Source organism: Microcaecilia unicolor, chromosome 1, assembly GCF_901765095.1.
Source record: "Microcaecilia unicolor chromosome 1, aMicUni1.1, whole genome shotgun sequence".
In the NCBI taxonomy this organism is placed as follows: Eukaryota; Metazoa; Chordata; class Amphibia; order Gymnophiona; family Siphonopidae; genus Microcaecilia; species Microcaecilia unicolor.
This window is the reverse complement of record NC_044031.1, coordinates 644,689,964-644,709,294: the sequence shown is the minus strand read 5'-3', so window position 1 is coordinate 644,709,294 and position 19,331 is coordinate 644,689,964. Positions and strand designations below refer to the sequence as shown.

Here is a 19,331-nt window from a genome sequence, read left to right as displayed (position 1 = left end):
ACCCATTGTCAGTTATTCTCTATCAATCCTCCCTCTGGGCCGGCTCTTCACCCTCCACTCATGCTGTTCTCCTCCCACCCCTCCCCCAGTGAATCTGGAGAGTTCCGAATCCAAACTCAGTCTACCAGAAGGTTACATTCGTATTCTGTATTTGTATTCGACTGAATAATATTTTTCATTATTCGTATTTGGCCCAGCCACTTTCCCTCTAGGCCCGCCCATCCAACATCCTTCGCTCGCTGTTGCTGCCTTTTCTCCCACGGCTCCAGGTACAGCTGTCCGGGAGGCAGCATTCAGCATTGCCTGCGAGTCTGCCTGCCCTGAAATAATTCTTCTCCCCAGGCTCCGCTGCATCGGTCCCTGCATTCTCTTTTTCGCCCATTGCTGTCATTCACACAGGCAGCTCCGCCCCCCCCCCCGCCACGTCCATCTGGCCCTATGTAAACAAGAAATGCATCAGAGAGGGCCGGATGGACGCGGCAAAGGGGAGCGGAGCTGCCTGTGTGAATGGCACCGATGGCGTTTCTAAGCTTGTACGGACAATCATAGGAATAAAATGGTCCCTACTACAGCTAACTCAAACTAAGCTTTAGTAAAAGACCCTCTAGAAATTAAAAAAAAAATTTAAAACCAGCAGATCAGATTATTGATTTAAGAGCATTAAATTTTCAATGCCTTATGAAAGGAGATATAAGACACGATAACTTGTATTTCAACAGGAAGCTTATTCCAGATTCTAGACCCTTGAAATCCAAACAAGCATTCCCAATATACCTTCGAGTACATACCCTTTACAAATGGAAAATCCAATGTCAGTTTTTTCATACTTTTCAAATGATACCCACACCGAACCATGGTCTCCTGGTTGACTATTGGCTCCCCCCCCCCCCACCCATTTTAGTTTAAATGCTGCTCTATCTCCTTTTTAAAAGTTAGCGTCAGCAGCCTGGTTCTATCCTTTCGGAAAAGTCTCCCCCTTTCCCAGAATGCTTCCCAGTTCCTAACAAATCTAAATCCCTCATCGCTGCCCCATTGTCTCTCCTCATACGTCTTGTGACACAAATCCCATACCATTTTTGTTGCTTTTCTCTGAGCTGCGTCAAGTCTTTTTACGTCCTTAGCAAGATATGGCCTCCAAAACGAACACAATATTCCAAGTGGGGTCTCACCAATGACTTGCACAGGGGTATCAATACCTCCTTTCTTCTGCTGGTTATTTTATTTATTTATTTATTTGCTGCATTTGTATCCCACATTTTCCCACCTATTTGCAGGCTCAATGTGGCTTACATTATGCCACAATGGTGATCACCATTAACGGAATGATAAATACAAAAAGGTGTTACAATCAAGGTACATGAAAATACCGCATAGATTAGATATGATAATAAACATCAAATGAATTGGAAGAAATAGGTAAATGATTCATAACAGGTACATACAAATAGAATAGGACATGTTAAAACATTCAATATTATTAAAGTAAATTAAAGTAACCAGATTATACCTCTCTGTATGCAGCTTAGCATCCTTCTGGCCATGGTTACCGCTTTGTCTCATTGTTTCGTCACTTTGAGATCCTCAGACACCATAACCCCAAGGTCTCGCTCTTGAACTGTGCTGATCAATCTCTCCCCTCCTATCTGATACATCTCTTTTGGATTTCTGTACTCCAAATGCATCACTCTGGTACAAACAGAAGACCTGGCAAAGGAATCTGTGATACTTCTGTGTTTTAACTTTAGAAGTTATTCACGTCTGTGAATGTGGAGAGGAATGTAAAGGAGAAAACTGCCCCTTTGGTGCTTAATCCAGGAATCTAGTGGATTCCAGAGAAAAAGGAGGAAAGGGATTTTGCAGAGCAGATATTGAAGCTCTGGAGTATAATTAGGGTTTTTATTCTTAGGTGTTTATAAATTGTCAATTTAGATGTTTATTTTCTTTGAGGGAACAGAAAATCAGGTAGCTTGGCGTTTTCATACCACAGGTGCTTTCGCTGGATATGTTTTTCAGTGGAACTAAATATGTACATTTAGATCACTTAGGAAAAGACACAAAATTGGATTTGGGGATGGAAGACAAGTCAGGAGAGGTGGGAGAGAGTATTGGTAGAAGTGTTTTTTCTGGTGTTAATCCAATAGATACCCATTTTAATTTTTTTGCATCTTAGTGTTTTATCGGGTCCTTGGGAGTCAGGGGACCCAGAAAGATTCAGAGAGCTCAAAGTGGATAGACACAGAAGAATGGTGTCCCAAAATTGAACAGAAGAAAGAATCTAGCTCCTGTTTCGATTTGCTGTGAATATATGCTGTAATAAATCACTAAAACTTGTACAAGTGGCTATTTTGTTCAAAGTTATACAGTACATTAAAAATGTATTTTGGAACACTACATCCAGGTCTGGAGTATGCCGTGAACCCTGAAGTGGATAGTCCTTTCACTAAAGAACACAAGCCAGCTTTTCCCTAATGTCCTACAATTAGGTAAACGTGAACTGCTCATTCAATGTAAGTGCTCGGAAGAGGTCCTGCACCCCATTTATGGAAAGGGGCTACAAAGACTCTTCTCCAGTCTTTTGGAACTACTCCAGTCTCCAAAGAGTTGCTGAACATGTCCTTCAGGGGACCTGCTAGGTCTTCTCTCAGGATGCTATGGCTTTGTCCACTTTCACCTTTGCATTCTGACCAAATGAGCTCTTTGCTTGTTTTGCAGGAAAGTCAGAAGTCATTTTCAGGTCCAGAGGTATGAGCTTATTGTTCACAATGAGTGATGACAATTGAGGACAGACATATAAGACTATATGTTGGAGAGTGCTATGTTCTAACTGGCCAGTTAGGTTTAGACATACTAAAAGTGGATCTAAATATAAATGTAAAGATATTTATGGATGGTCTTGATAAAAAAAATAATTCTGCTCTCATTCTTTGCAGAAAAGTATCAGTCCCCTCTGACAACATATTACCCAGTGGCATTGGGTGTACTGGCGCTGTGTGAGGAAGGAAATAAAGCTGCATACCCAGCAGCTGAGACCCTTGCGAAGGCTGCACTGAACAACCAGCTAGATGCTTCTTTTTCTGTGGGTGAGTGAGGGCTTCCATCCTGTACACATGGTTCTACTACAGACCTTTAATCCTGCCCTGCTTCACTATAGCAGTACCCCACCCTCTCAGCTGCCCAAGCTATTCAGTGCTGAGTCCTATACAAAGCTGTGCAAATGTATCTCAGACCTGACCTCTAGCACCCCCTGCTGTTCAACTACTGGGATCCTCTCCCTAATATCTCTGTCCTGACCTGTAGCACCCCTGTTGTCCTAGACTGGAATCCTCCTAATCCTATAGCACCCCTTGCAGTTCCAGTACTGGGATCCCCTTCTTGATATCTCTACTACGTACTACTAATCATTTCTATAGCACTACTAGACAAACACAGTGCTGTACACATCAATTGCGGGTACTTTTACTGTCCCTAGAGGGCTCACAATCAGTTTTTACCTGGGGAAATGAGGATTAAGTGACTTGCCCAAGGTCACAAGGAACTGTAGTGGGAACTGAACCCAGATAGCCAGGATCAATCGCTACACTAACCATTAGGCTACTCCTCTGTCCTAACCTGTAGCACCCCCTGCTCTTCTAGACTGGAATCCTCTCCCTAATAGTTCTATCCTGACCTGTAGCACCCCCCTGCTGTTATTTCTTCCCTAATACTCAGATCGAAATAGTTATCCATGTATCTCCATATCGATTATTTTTCAGGGGGTGGGGGGGTGGGTCCAAAGCCACCCAGCTGGGTAAATAGCAATTTATCTGTATATATTGGCATCTGAAGCCTGCTCTTCCACAGTGCAGGTAAAACTATGCCCATTGCTCTCTAGCATTCATGCTTTTTACCACAATGAGAGGAGGTATCCTGGGGATATGTTTGGGCAAGTCTGGAAAATAACATGCATAGACTGAATTTTCAAGTATAGGCATGCTATTTCCTGAAAAGTATACCAGCACAAGCACAGGTGAAAAGGCCTTAGGTTTCTAAGAGAAAGCATGTACATATTTTCCCTTTGAAATCTAAGGGGTTCTTTTACTAAACTGTTTTAGGCACTAATGAGTGCCTAAGACAGCAAAAAATGGACTAACATGGGATGCGCTGAAGCATCTCATGGTACCTTTTGCAACTGCACATGCCAACCTCGTGTTAAATGTTTTGTATTTTTTGAGGGAGTGTGTCAGGGGTGGAGAGTGCGTGTTCATATGTAGTGGTGTTCCTTAGTCAGCTGCCACCCGGGGCGGATCGCTGCTATGCAACTCCCCCCCCCCCCCATGTGCAATGTCCAGGGCCGTCAAGAGACTGAGCCGGGCCCAGGACGAGGCCGCCCTCAGCCCCTATGGCACCAGTGGCCTGGGAGCAGGAGAGGGCGAGAGACCCCGGCGCCAGGCCCTCCTTGGAGTCCTGGGTCTGGGAAATTTTGCCCTCTCTGCCCCCCCTCTCTGCGGCCCTGGCAACATCCCCCCCCCCCCCCGGTTGCAGCGTTGTCCTCCCCCTGAAGCATCGTCTCGAAACCCCCCCCCCCCCCCACACACATGGGTGCATTGTAACATCAGAGGGAGCAGGGAACCCGTGGAACCGACAGTCACACGGCTGCTCCCTGCACACCCCTGCAGCTTGCAGCCGGGGCGGATCGCCCCCACTGCCCCGCCCTCGGTAAGCCACTATTCATGTGCTAACCAGTTAGCACATCTACATTAGCGCATGGATAATGCAGGAGCCCTTTACTGCCTACAAAATAGGTGGTGTAAGTGCTCCAGAAGAATTTTAAAACTGACTATGCACTAATGGCAAAATTTTTTAAAAATCAGTGTTTTTATGGCTGTGCTAAAAATGCCTTAGTGTCCGGGAATGACCCATATAAGGGCGCTCTAAGGCCAATATTTATCGCAGCTTTGTAAAAGGACACCTTATATTGGTACAAAGTCTACTGATGAAATCTGCTTGTAGACCTTGCACCAAAATTCACAGTTTGAAAATTGCTTGTGGATATGAGTCCTCCAGATCTATTAAATACATTTCTTGTTATCTATTCTAACATTCCCATAGTAGTGCTCTTTTATCTTACCCAGACTTATGGTGCCTGGAATTGGAGGTGAGAATAATCTCTTTACCGAATGTTGTAACAGTCTTTGCATTATTTCAGACACCGCATCTGTGGCGGATCTGGCGCTCACTTGCATCTTTAATGGAAAGTCGATCACTGGTGTTGGGACAGTGGTGGATATCTCTGGGCAGACGCGCAGCACTGTGAAGGAGGCCCTTTCTGTGCTCACTTCAGGGATCCTGAAAGCCCAGAAGAGCGATGGAGTCATAGGAAACATTTACAGCACTGGCTTGGCTGCCCAGGTAGGGGTACAGAAGGTCACAGAGAAATGCAGAGAGGGATAGGTGAGGATAGAAAGGAAGAGAAAGAGAAGTGAAAAAAGTTTAAAGATGGAGGAATTATGGAGTAGGGAGTGTGATTAATTAATTAATTATACAATCTCTATGACCAAGCCAACTGAAACAGTTTACAATGATAAGGTTCAAAAATATAACTAAAAAACTAAAACATAAGAGTATAAAAACAAACAAACTGCCAATGAACATAAAGGGCTCCTTTATCGAAGCCACACTAGCAATTAGCAGCACGTCAAATGTGACAAAGCCCATTCAATTCCTATGGGCTTTGTCGCATTTGATGCACGGGAATCACTACCACAACTTTGTAAAAAGAGCCCAAAATAAGCAAAGAAACCATAGGTTGTTGTCCCGGAGGTGTAGTCTACCAATACTAGAAGATAAAAAGGTCATAGGAAAGAAATGTCTTTAAATCCTTTGATTAGACTGTAAACTTTGTCAAGCAGGGACTGTCTCTTACATGTTCAGTGTACAGTGCTTTGTATATCTAGTAGCGCTATAGAAATGATAACTAGGAGTAGGAGTAGGCGTAGTCTTTGGGATTCCAGAATCTTGCTACTCTTTGGCATTCTGCACAGATTCTTGCTACTCTTTTTCCTTATCCCTTTTTTGTCCTGTTTGTCTGTCTTGATTAGATTGTAAGCTCTGTCGAGAAGGGACTGTCTCTTGTTCAAGTTTACAGTGCTGTGTGCACCTAGTAGCACTATAGAAATGATAAGTAGTAGTAGTAGTCTTTGGGATTCTGATTTTTTGCTACTCTTTAGGATTCTGCACAGTATCTTGCTACTCTTTGGGATCTGGATTCTTGCTACTCTTTGGGATTCTGCACAGAATCTTTCTACTCTTTGGGATTCCGGAATCTTGCTACTCTTTGGGATTCTGCACAGAATCTCGCTACTCTTTGGGATTCCGGAATCTTGCTACTCTTTGGGATTCTGCACAGAATCTTGTTACTCTTTGGGATTCTGCACAGAATCTTGCTACTATTTTTGCTTATCCCTTATTTGTCCTGTTTGTCTATCATGATTAGATTGTAAGCTCTGTCGAGAAGGGACTGTCTCTTACATGTTCAGTGTATAGTGCTGCATACGTCTAGTAGCACTGTAGAAATGATAAGTAGTAATAGTAATTTAAGTTTCTTGACCTGCTAAAGAAAGAGATGAGAAAGGCTGTGAGCGCTCAACTGAGAGAAGAGGAGACCGTCACCTCTTTCTGCAGACAGACTGTACCCGAAGACTCAATGAAAAAAGAATTTAGAGGATCTTTTACTAAACTGTGCTAAGTCCCAACACGGGGTTATCACTCAAGAAAAGGTATACTGCAAAATGCACTAAAGTGTTTTGTGGTAATCTGCCTGTCAGCATGCGCTAATTGCGTGCTATTTATTTATTGTTGTGTAATTGTTTGGGGAGGAGGTGTATCATGGGTGAAATGGGTGTGGAAGTGTTATCTAGCTAGCATATTTGCATTAGCGCATACTAACTGGATTACGCAGACTAAATGTGGGAGCACTTAGCACTTCCTAAATAGAAGGGGGTAAGTGCTCCTGTGTTAATATTTTTGCAGGTCTTGCACGCTAATGGAAATGTTAGCATGCAAATATTAGCGTGGGATCTGCAAAAACAAAAAACCCTAGGTTTGGAATGGGTTAATATTCTGCCACCACATACATGGAGGCAGGTTGCATGTTGTTTGTATAGATTATTCATTGCTTGTGCTTTTAAGATAAGAAATAGTGCCCTTGGACTACAAATCTGTGCAATTTTGTAGTTCTCTCTGCAGAGCAGTCAAGGGGGCTGACCCACTCAGCAGGAGATCTAGGGCCCGCCTCCAGCCCACCCCACTCTGCCCCTAGCTGTGTCCTGCCCCACCCAGCTCCACCCACAACTCTGCCCTTTGTTCCGCCCATCCTAACCCATTGTTCCGCCTCTTTGTTGTCTATGTCTTCTTTTCTATAATTACTTGATGTTCCAAATTTCAGTTTCTGTATTCTCTTTATGACATTTTTATTGTAAACCACCTTGATGCTTGTACGGAAGGCGGTGTATCAAATCCAATAAACCATAAACCATCCTGTGTTCTGGCATGGCATCACTGGGATTTTCCAGTCTGGGTCCGAAGAACATTCTAGTAAGGGTAGTCACATACACACAGGATATATCATGCAGTTGCCAGTACTAGGTGGGGGTAGACGTGATGTGCTGAGGAATCAACTCATTCCTTCTCCCCTACCATAACCATTCTTCTTTTATATTATCGATCTAGGATTCTTCTATTGCTTTTACACTGTTTGGCTTGCTGTTTCTTGTGCTGAATAAAGAAGAGTGAACACAGTTTGGTACCTCCAGAGTGCGATTTGTCGTATAGTATAAGTAATATTGGTCTTAATAAAGGTTTTCTTTGGAGGGGTCTTAATAAAGGTTTTCTTTGGAGCATCTTACCCTGGTGTAGTGACTGATTACCTGATATTGGGCTCTTTCCACCCCATTACTGTTGCGTTGCCAGCCTCAGATGTCATACTCAGGTCCATCACAGCAGTATGCAGGTCCCTGGAGCAGTTTTAGTGGGTGCAGTGCACTTCAGGCAGGCGGACCCAGACCCATCCCCCCCTACATCTTACCCTTGTGTGGTGACTGATTACCTGGGGTCCTTTCCAGCCCATTACTGTTGTGTTTCACTTTTGTGGAGAGTGTGAACCCCATTTGGCTTTTTGTCTATAGAGGCTGGCAATCAATAGATGTTTTTTGAGGGTGGGAGGGGGTTAGTGACCACTAGGGGAGTAAGGGGAGGTCATCCCTAATTCTCTCCGGTGGTCATCTGGTCATTTCGGGCACCTTTTTGTGCCTTGATCATAAGAAAAACACGACCAGGTAAAGTCATCCAAGTGTTTGTCAGGGATGTCCTTGTTTCTTTCGATTATGAGTCGAGGACGTCCTAGTGTTAGGCACGCCCGAGTCCCGCCTTCGCTACGCCTCCAATACGCCTCCTTGAACTTTGGCCGTCCCTGCGACAGAAAGCAGTTGGGGACGTCCAAAATCGGCTTTCAATTATACCGATTTGGACGACTCTGTGAGAAGGACGCCCATCTTCCGATTTATGTCAAAAGATGGACGTCCTTCTCTTTCGAAAATGAGCCCTATAGGCAGACATCTTTTTCCTTACCTTTCAGCTACTACCAGCCTCCTTTTCCTCTTAGGTTTATTTACTTTCCTTACAAAAAGGTCTGTTGCCCTTAATAGCTCCTTTCAGTTTTGCCTGCTGCTTTCCAACTTCTTCCAGATGTTCCCACCCAAACAGCAATTCCTTGAGGTAATCCCCTATCTGAACAAAGTTAGTTTTTTTAAAGTCTAGAACTTTCAGTTTTGAATGAACCCTCTCCACGCCTGTCTTAATATTAAATCACACCATCTAGTGATCACTGGATACCAGATGATCACCTACTATAATATCAGAAACACTCTCCCCATTAGTAAGCACTAAGTCCAGTATGACCAAGTCCGGTGTAGGTTCCATTACCAACTGCTGGAATAATTCCCCCTGTAGAGAATCCATGATCTCCCTGCTTCTAAAATACCCACAGTAGCGATACCCAAATCAACATCTGGCATATTAAAATCATCTTTTAATAGTACTTCCCCTTTCACAGCTGTATTTTGAATGTCTTCAACTGGATCGTTTTCCATTTCTTGCGGCATGTGTGAGTTAAACAGGAAGTAAGGGGTCTGAGGTATTTGATCCCATAATTATTTTATATTTACTATAATGATATATGCATTACTACATTGTTATAAAATGTTACAGTACTTGCGCATGTTTCTAAAAATACTGTTCTTACTACAATTACTATAATCATTTCTGTTTGACATATTGTGCAAACATTATGGGCCTGATATTCAGTTTGTGGAAATCTGACCACTGCCGGCACTTAACCCGGAAAATCAATGCTGGGCCATGTCCGGACAACAGCATTGAATTTCCAGGTTTGCAGAGCCAGTTGACTGCAATATTCAGCACTTAACCTGCTGTGGATTATCGCCTAAACGTAGGACTAGCTTTTATACGGTCCTATTTATGTGGTAAGTGCCAACTCTGCTCCTGTAACGCCCCCAAAATTACCAGTTTGCAGTTTGGCGCTACCTGGTTATTTTCAGCATCAGTACCCAGTTAAGAGCGACAGAAAATTAGTGGTTAGTCCTGAACAGGCGATTTATCCAGCCAGGATCCATTTCTGGCCAGTTAAATCAGTTTGAATATCAACCCCTACAGTTTTGATATTTTTGGCACATGGTTGTAATTGGGTCGTATCTCTTCTCCAGGCCCTGACTGCAGTATCTGATATTTATCCAGTGTCAGACTGGAACTGCCCGATGACCATGGCTAAAGTCTTAGCTGAGATCCCTGAGGACACATTCTCTCTGCCCATGGCAGCCTCTCAAGTCCTCCCATTCTTGAAGGGAAAGACCTACCTTGATGTGACTAGCATCTGTGTGCCAGAGAATGGTAAGACCCTGTGAGCTCACTGACAGTTCAGAGTTGTTATATTATGTTTTGTTATGTTATGTTATGTTTTGCCAGAACTCCAGTTCCGCCTTTACCGTTACAGTTTATTGATGGATTACAATAAAAAGAAACCGTATCAAAATATCTGGGAATTACAATACTAAGGGGTCTGTTTACTAAGCTGCGGGAAAAAGGGCCCTGCGGTAGCGGCAGGGGCCATTTTTTCCACATGTCAGGGCCCTCAAAAATGACCATGCAATAAGATTACTCTTACCGCATGGCCATGCGGGGGGGGGGGGGGGGGGGCACTTACTGCCACCCATTGAGGTGGTGGTAAGGGCTCTCATGGTAACCCGGTGATAACCGGGCAGCATGCAGTGACGCCTGAATACCACAAGGTTAGTGCCGCGCTATAAAATAAACACTTTTTTCAAGCACACTCGAGTCAGAATTACCACTGGTGACCATGTTGGGTTGGCGGTATTCCAGGTTAGAGTGCGGTAAGCTCGTATTGGGCTTACTGACGCTTTGTAAAAAGGCCCCTAACTAATTAATAGAACCCCCCCCCAAAAAAAAAAAAAAATTACAATCATGTCAATTGGAGTCAGAAGATGTAAGACCAACACCACGAAGTAAATAAGCTTTCAGCCTTTTTCTAAATCTTAAATAATGCAGACAAGTTCTTAATGAGGTGGGTAAAGATTTCCACAATGTGGCCATCTGGTAGTGTTCCGAAGCAGCAAAGTGTTTAACTGATTTAGTTTGGTTAGATCAGGAAAGCATTCATTAAATATGAGTGTAGGACTGGTGTAATGGTTAGAGCCCTGGTTTTGATAGCCAGAGGTGGCAGGTTCAAATCCCATTGCTGTTTCTTGTGATCTTGGGCAAGTCACTTAACTCTTCATTGCTTCATGTGTGAATTTAGATTGTGAACCCTCCAGGGACAGAAATACCCACTGTTTCTGAATGTAACTCACCTTGAGTTACTATTGAAAAAGGTGTGAGCATAATCGAAATAAATAATATAAAAAGGAGCGGCACCCTGACAAAACAGCCTTGTAACAAAATAGCCCTTGACAAATCAGCTCAGAACAAAATGGTCCCTTCCACAAAATAACCTTGACAAAATAGCCCCCTTAACAAAATAGCCCCCTAGAAAAAAATACTTCCTATTACCGCATAGGCGGGACGTGGCAGAGAGAAGCCAGATACAAGACTTCCGGAGTCGGCTGGTGATCAGTTCTCCTCAAATACAGGGATCCTCTACAAGTAAATTTGTGCAGATCCTCTTGCAGTGTGCCGGAAGGTAAGTTCTTCCCCTGTCTGGTACTGTTCAGGTTAGTTTGTCAGAGGCCATATTCTGGGCAGCCTGATCTGGGCCCTTTTGTTGGAGGGGGGGGGGGGGCATTTTGACAGTGGCTCTTATGTCAGGAGCTTTTTTGTGGACGGGCAGGCAGGCAGGCATCCTTTTGTAATTCATGTAAGCCACATTGGGCCTGCAATTGTAGGAAACTGTGGGGTATAAATGAACCATAAATAAATAAATATATATATATATATATATATATATATATATATATATATATATATATATAGCTTTGGGACTTTAATTTTTTCTGCTCATAGTATGGATCGAGTTACACAGTTGTTGATAGGTTTATATTGGGTACCATTGGAGGCCAGGATCAAGTTCAATTCTGTATGTTGATTTTTAATATACTTTATAGTTGTGCTCCTCTATACTTAACCAACTTGACAGGCCCTTTTTCTAGAGTAAGATCTACAGCATAATGAAATTGCTCGCTTTGCAATTCCACAATCCCAGGGGTTTGAGATCAAAGGTCAAGCAGATTTGATTATCAAGCATCTGAGGTATGGAATGTATTTCCTAAACAAATTCAAATTATTACAGTTTATCCCATATTTCATAAAATGCTGAAAGCTCACTTATAAAAATGTATTTATTAGATTAGTTTACCTCTTCTTTTTAGCTTCCCAGGAATGTTCTGGCTTCTTGTTTTGTAATCCACTTGGAACTCAAGAGGATACAAAGGAATATAAGAACATAGACATAGACATATAGCACACTTTAGATGTCTACTGTGCAGAGTAGGAGGGATCTGCCCTTGGACCCCTTCTCTTCTCAATCTACACCTCTTCCCTAGGCTCACTGATCTCATCTCATGGTTTTCAGTATCATCTTTATGCTGATGACACCCAGCTATATCTCTCCACACCAGACATCACCGCGGAGACCCAGGCCAAGGTTTCGGCCTGCTTATCCGACATTGCTGCCTGGATGTCCAACTGCCATCTGAAGCTGAACATGTCCAAAACCGAGCTCCTCGTCTTTCCACCTAAACCCACCTCTCCTCTTCCTCCACTCTCTATCTCAGTTGATAACACCCTCATCCACTCCGTCACATCTGCCCGCAACCTCGGAGTCATCTTTGATTCCTCCCTCTCCTTCTCTGCGCATATCCAACAGACTGCCAAGACCTGTCGCTTCTTCCTCTTCAACATCAGCAAAATTCGCCCTTTCCTATCTGGGCACACCACACGAACTCTCGTCCACGCTCTCATTACCTCTCGCCTCGACTACTGCAACTTACTCCTCACCGGCCTCCCACTTAGCCATCTATCCCCCCTTCAATCCATTCAGGACACTGCCGCTCGTCTTATATTCCGCCAGAACCGATATACTCACATCACCCCTCTCCTCAAGTCACTTCACTGGCTTCCGATCAGATACCGCATACAATTCAAGATTCTCCTCCTCACCTACAAATGCACCCGGTCTGCGGCTCCTCACTACCTCTCTATCCTCATCTCCCCCTATGTTCCCGCCCGTAACCTCCGCTCACAGGACAAATCCCTCCTTTCAGTTCCCTTCTCCACCACTGCCAACTCCAGGCTCTGCTCATTCTGCCTTGCCTCACCCTATGCTTGGAACAATCTTCCTCAACCCCTACGCCAAGCCCCCTCCCTACCCATCTTCAAATCTCTGCTTAAAACTCACCTCTTCAATGCTGCTTTCGGCACCTAACCTTTCGTGAAATATAGTATGCCCTATCAGACAGACTCTACACTTGTCTTTAGATTGTTTAGATCGTCTTTAGATTGTACACCTGTCTTTTAGATTGTAAGCTCCTTGAGCAGGGACTGTCCTTCCATGTTAAATTGTACAGTGCTGCGTAACCCTAGTAGCGCTTTAGAAATGTTAAGTAGTAGTAGTAGAGCTGAGTCAAAGATGATTCCATGATAGTAGACAGACCGAACTGGGAGGACATGGAGCTAGAAAGAGAGAGACAGGGAACTGAATTGGGAGGAAAGATAAGAAGTGTTTTTAAAGATGCAAATGGCTACATCATAAAAATGGGGAAATTACTTCTTGTCTCCGCCATACTGCCCAGTTGACACTACATCACTTGAGACTCTATTTGATCTCTGTTTTTTGCTCTCCCTTCCCCTTAGCTAAAATCTCTAGATTTCATTTTATATACACACATCCTATTGGATGAGCCTTACTTATTGCAGTATTATTGTTTGGTATAGAACTCTCTGGCTTCCAGTTGTAATAATAATTGACTAGTGAATAATTACATCTAATTTCCTCTTTTTCTCTTTAGTTCCTGATATCAGGGTGGAATACACAGTTATTAATGATCTCGTAGGAAACAGCTTTAAATTTTCCATCTGGGTCACGGTGTCAGAGGGGTCTGTGCTACTGGATGTGTTGGAAAAGGCTGAGCAGGTGAACCCCAAGGAGTTCAGGTGAGAGATGAGTTACACATTTGAACAGTTGCCCTGTTCCTTTATCTTTGGGGGGGAGGGGGGAGTGTCTGTCTCTTCCCTCTATAACCTCTTTGTCTGTAACTGTCCTTATTTCTCTCTGCTTCTCCTCCTTCTCCACAGTAACATAGTAAGTGAAGGTAGATAAAGACCTGATGGCTGGAGGAGTATTTTTGTCTCCACCACCTCCAGCAGGAGGACATTTCAGACATCTACCACTCTTTGCTTGAAAAACAAATTCCTGATGATGCTTTTAAGTTTATTATCTTGCAGCTTCATTTCATGCTCTTCAGGTTTATAACTTACCCTGCTTTGGAAAAGATTAATTTTCTTATTAATATCTTTCAAGTATTTAAATATCTATATAAAATCTCTGCTTTTCCTCCTCTCCTCTGAGTAGACATATTTAGGCCTTCTCATATGGCTTCTGGAACAGACCTTATAGCAAGTTTGTTGCTTTTTCCTGGACACTTCTAGTCTATATTTTTAGTATGCTACGGCTGGGTTGGGAAAAAAGGATTCTGATTAGAGATGTGGAGAATTGGAAGAGAGATGATGGACCAGGGAGAGGTGTTGGAAGGAAAATGATAGACCGGGATGAGGTTAGAGGTGAGATGTTGGACTGGGAGTGATAGGCCTACTACAACAATATGTGTTCTCCATTTTACAAGGGGAATACACATTGCTAGCAAAAAAATCTGGAGATTCAGCATTTAAATCTGTTCTAAGGGAGGTATAAAGGCTGATGTTCATAACCCCACATCCCCAAGATAACAGCAATGACTCCCTGACAACACAATACCTCCTCTCCCCCATGACAGCCAACACACTCCTGAAATTGCAACACCCCTTGATAACACAACTTCTCCCAAGGGCTCCCTTAGAAGACCTGCCTATCCCATCCTCGGCTAAAATCGCTAGAGCACCTTAGTAAACAGGGCCCTAAATTTATAGTTTTGGGATCTCAATATAAACTTTTTGGAGAATCAGCTCTTATTGTTAATAATATTACATTTCAGTTGGAAAAGAAATAAAGATTTTGGGGGTAATTTTTGATGAATATTTATCTTTCGAATCTCATGTGAATCAAATTTTAAAGAAAGGATTTTATAATATGGAGAGATTGAGATCTAATTTGAATTTCAGCGCTTTTAGACTTTTGGTACAGTCATCGCTCTTGTCTCAGATAGACTACTGTAATGTAGTATTAGTGGGTTTGTCAGAAAGCTTATAGAAAAAACTCCAGACACTTCAAAACACATCAGCTAGATTGATTTGTAGTTCGTCTCGTTATGAATCAGCCACCCCGCTTTTACGAAAATTGCATTGATTGCCTGTGAGGGCACAAGCCATGTTTAAATTGTGCACGATTACTTTCTCTATTTTAAATGGTTTTGCTCCTGCATATTTATCAGATCTCGTAATTCTCTCACGTTGTCATGGCACTTTATTGGATTGATTGGCTTTCTTACTGCAGTACCTCAATCCTAAAGGTGTTATTTATAGGTCTGTTTTTGACGGATTATTTTCATTTCAGTCTGTGAAATGGTGGAACTCTTTACCTTTGAATATTAGAATATTAGCTCAGATTAAACGGTTTAAGAAAGCTCTTAAAACATGTCTTTTCCAATTATTTAATAAGTAACGTAACATACTTTAAATTTTGTGACTCACAAGGAATGCCTTGTACGTCTATCTTAGTGTAACCCGCAGTAAGCTCCTGTAAGATCTTGCGTGGTATAAGTGCCATTGAAAATGTAAATATGACTGGCATAAGAGCAGGTGCCCACATGTTAGGTGCACCATTACCAGGTTACGCTAGCATTCTATAATGGAACTAGGCGCCTTGGTTCTGTCAGCTCTTGCCACATGACCTTGGAGTGCCTACTTGGAAGTGCTCAGTAGTAGAATAACTCCTTAAGGCAATGGTTCCCAAACCTGATCCTGGAGGCACCCCAGCCAGTCAGGTTTTTGGGATATCCACAATAAATATTCATGAGAGAGATTTGCATTCAGTGGAGGCAGTGCATGCAAATATCTCTCATGAATATTTATTGTGGATATCCCGAAAACCTGACTGGCTGGGTGCCTCCAGGACCAGGTTTGAGAACCACTGCCTTAAGGTAAGCTTTATTGGCTACACTGTCCCTGGTGCATATCCTACCACTTTTGAATTTGTCATGTATGTTAAATAAACTCACGTGGAGCAACTGACCCTTGAGGTTTCTCCCTCAGACTGACTGTCCCTGAATTCTCACCCCCTGCCAGCTAATACTACTGAGATTTATCTACAGATTCATTTTCTGTCCTTCTAGCTTTACGTCAGAGAACAGCTCCATGGGTACCTTTGTCACCTCTATCCACGGTCTTGCTGGGAGTAGCAATGACAGAACCTACTGGCAGTTTTACAGTGGTACTGCACCACTCAAAGAAGGTGAGGCACCTCCCTACTGTTTGAAACCTGGGCAGCAGGACCTGGCATCTTTCATAACAAAGCTCTTCTTATTCCTGGACCCTCACAATTCAGAAATCTCCTTCTTTTACTTGTCACAGGTGTTGGAACTTATATACCCAAGAACAATGAGCACATCCTGGCAATCTACAGCAAATACTGAAGGAATGAGTGTCCCACGTGTCACCAGTTTCCTGTTTAATGACATGTCTCTTCTAATCACCATCCTCATCACTGTGATTGCAAGATAGAACTCACCTGGATCCCGACCACATGCACCGCTTGTCTTTTTCCTCCTCATTGCCTCCAGCAGTGGCTTAGCTCTGGGCCCCTGGTTTGGCTGGTGGGGGGTCCCCAACCCCTGCCAGCTGAAGCCTTCGTCCAGCGCTCATCTCCAGCGCCGCCACACTGCCTGCCCTGCTCTCTCTTCCCCTCACAGTCCAGCACGCTCGTTTTACTGAATCTGAGCATGTGCGCATGCTCAATTTCATTAAAAACAAGCGTGCCAGATTCTTAACTAAGACAAATCCATCACTAAAACATTAAGGGACTTGAACACCCAGCTTTAAACCACCATAAAAGCTTGGGCAAAAAGGAAAGCCTTAAAATGTTTACGGAACTGAAGAAGTGAAGTGATACTTCTTAAATTAAAGGCAATAAATTCCCAGGGCTGGTGCTAGAGTCTCTGGCACACCTCCTGCAAGCTATCAGTCGGTAACCCCCCTCCTCCAGTCCAGCATCTGCTTTCGCTCTTCTCCCTCCCTCCTCCCACCCCGCCCCCTTTTTCAGCCCAGTGCCTTAAAAGGTGGAGAACAAAAGGGGTTTTTAAAAAAACTTATTTGACAGCTTTTTAATTTATTTGAAAGCTTCCCATATATAGATATAAATATCATGAAATAAAATAAGTTATTGTAGCTGGTAAAAACAGCACTATTAAAGTCTGTATTTTGTACTCATTTTTCTACACTGTTCTATACAATACAGTAATACATGGCCCAATTTTAGTGAGGATATCCTGTTTACTGATGGGTTCATCCTAACAGTTGTAATCTGCCTTGGAAAGGAATATACTAAGAAATTAAATTTAATTAAAATTGAACTCTCCTTTAATTGGGGCACATGGAATCATCTCGTTTGTACAAATGGATTATTCTGGTTTGAGTCTTTCATGAGGTACTTTGTCAAATGCCTTCTGGAAATCCAGATACACAATATCAACCGGCTCACCTTTATCCACATGTTTGTTCACCCCTTCAAAGAAATGTAGTAGATTGGTGAGGCAAGATTTCCCTTCACTAAATCCATGTGGACTTTGTTACCTCATCTCGTTTGTACAAATGGATTATTCTGGTTTCAGCATGTTTCAGGGACAAGTGGTTTTCAAAAGTCAAAATAATAAAAATAAATATTTTCTTTCATACAGATCTCTCATTTGTTTAAACATAACTAAATTGGCTATAACCCCCTCTGCAGTCCATTGGTTTTCTTATATTTTGTCCTTGCGATGAGCGTTACTTATACTGTGCCAAAGCCTGCCTGCCGCCCCCTCCTGCACACTACAAGCCCCCCTACTGCAGCAGTTGATGCCCCCTCCCCCACACTAAAGCCCTCCCCGGTCCTACCTTGAAGAGCTCTGGTGGTCTACTGGCTTCTTTGGGGACAGGAAAGAACCCCCACTCTTTCCTGCCCGCTGTCGCTACTGTGCCCGGCGCCGGTCGTGTTTTCAAAATGGTACCAAGACTTCCTGTGGCAGGAAACTGCTGCCGAAAGCCTTGGCAGACATTTTTAAAACACAGCAGAGGCGCCGAAGAGCACAGCAGAGACAGAGTAGCGGCAGTGGGCAGTAAAGACTGGGATTCTTTACTGCCCCAGTTGCAGAGACTACTACACCACCAGGGCAGGCCCTTCAAGGTAGGACTTGGGAGGGCTGTAGTGTGTGATGACAGCAGCCAGTGGAGTGCAATGGGTAAGCAAAGCATTCGCAGTTTCTGATGCCCCTCTAAAGCTGGCGCCCCCTGCCGTGCATACCTTGCTTACCACATTCCACCGGCCCTGCAAATTCCACTGCCTCGCACCCTTAATATAAAAAAATAGTCAAAAGGTGTGGGTATATCTGGATGTTTGTAAAATGACGCAAGATAGGAGAAAGAAATTTTTGTCGTATAGAGAAGAGACCCGAGCGCTGGGGGCAACATATTTACTGGCCTACCCATGTAAATGTCTGGTTAAATATTTGGGGGTAAAATATATGTTTTTTGAGCCAGAACATCTTAAAGCGTTTTTAGAAATGAAAAAATTAGCCATTAAACCTGCAGAGTAAGAATTACCATCTGATTATCAATGTTAATGAATGAAGATAAGGTCAGGCCATATACGTTTTTTTTTCTCTTTTCTTTTGAGATCTCCTATTATCTGAATCGCCCCCACTTCAGCCATTTCATTGTGGTCTATTGTATAGCTTGTTTTTTTCCTTTCAAGTTTGGTGAATGTACCTTTAATTTTAATAACTAAGACTAAATTTGTTTATTGAATTATTCAAGTTATGCAATGTATTTCTATTGCATGTTTTACGTGTAAAAGATTTAATTAATTAATAAAAGATAAATTTAAAAAATAGTCAAAGGATACTCTGTTAGTCTAATATGAAAGGAAGGAATGTCAAGCAAAAGTTTGTCTGAAGAATTCAGTGCACAAGTAGGCTGATAGAAGCTCAAAGAACTAGCTAAGAAACTGGCACATCGTTGTTTAAAGCCTTAAAAAATTAGCAATAAGATTTTAAACCTGATTCTCCACTGTATGACCAGTTGAACTCTTTAAGTATTTGCGTAATATGAGCAAAGTGAGAGGTAGCTGTGAGCAAACAAGCATCAGCATTTTGAGCAATATGTAAAGGACAGATCTTATCTTGAGGTAACCCAAGATACAATGCGTTACAGTAATCAAACAAGGGAGTGATCACATACCTTAGTAGAGACCTAAAGTTATTGGGCAACAACAACTACTCCAGCCACCTAATCAGACATAATTTGAAAAAAAGCTTTCTGAACAGATGCACGCATCTGAGTTGAAAATGACAAATTAGAATCCAACCAAACCCCAAGATACTTTAAACTCCACACAATGGGAATTTTCAAAAGAATCCAAT

The 19,331-nt window shown here is 42.8% G+C and overlaps 1 protein-coding gene across 1 annotated transcript in view; it reads left to right on the top strand.

Annotated features, from left to right (window-relative positions):
- The window catches only part of LOC115460551 (cobalamin binding intrinsic factor-like), a 30,680-nt gene extending 13,706 nt beyond the window's left edge, over positions 1 to 16,974 (top strand). Inside the window, exons 4-9 of the mRNA XM_030190314.1 lie at positions 2,931 to 3,080; positions 5,186 to 5,388; positions 9,759 to 9,942; positions 13,572 to 13,716; positions 16,050 to 16,168; positions 16,288 to 16,974. Coding sequence (XP_030046174.1) covers positions 2,931 to 3,080; positions 5,186 to 5,388; positions 9,759 to 9,942; positions 13,572 to 13,716; positions 16,050 to 16,168; positions 16,288 to 16,349 — 863 coding nt within the window. The 3' untranslated portion in view covers positions 16,350 to 16,974. The remainder of the gene's footprint in view (positions 1 to 2,930; positions 3,081 to 5,185; positions 5,389 to 9,758; positions 9,943 to 13,571; positions 13,717 to 16,049; positions 16,169 to 16,287) is intronic.
- Positions 16,975 to 19,331: the final 2,357 nt, after the last annotated feature.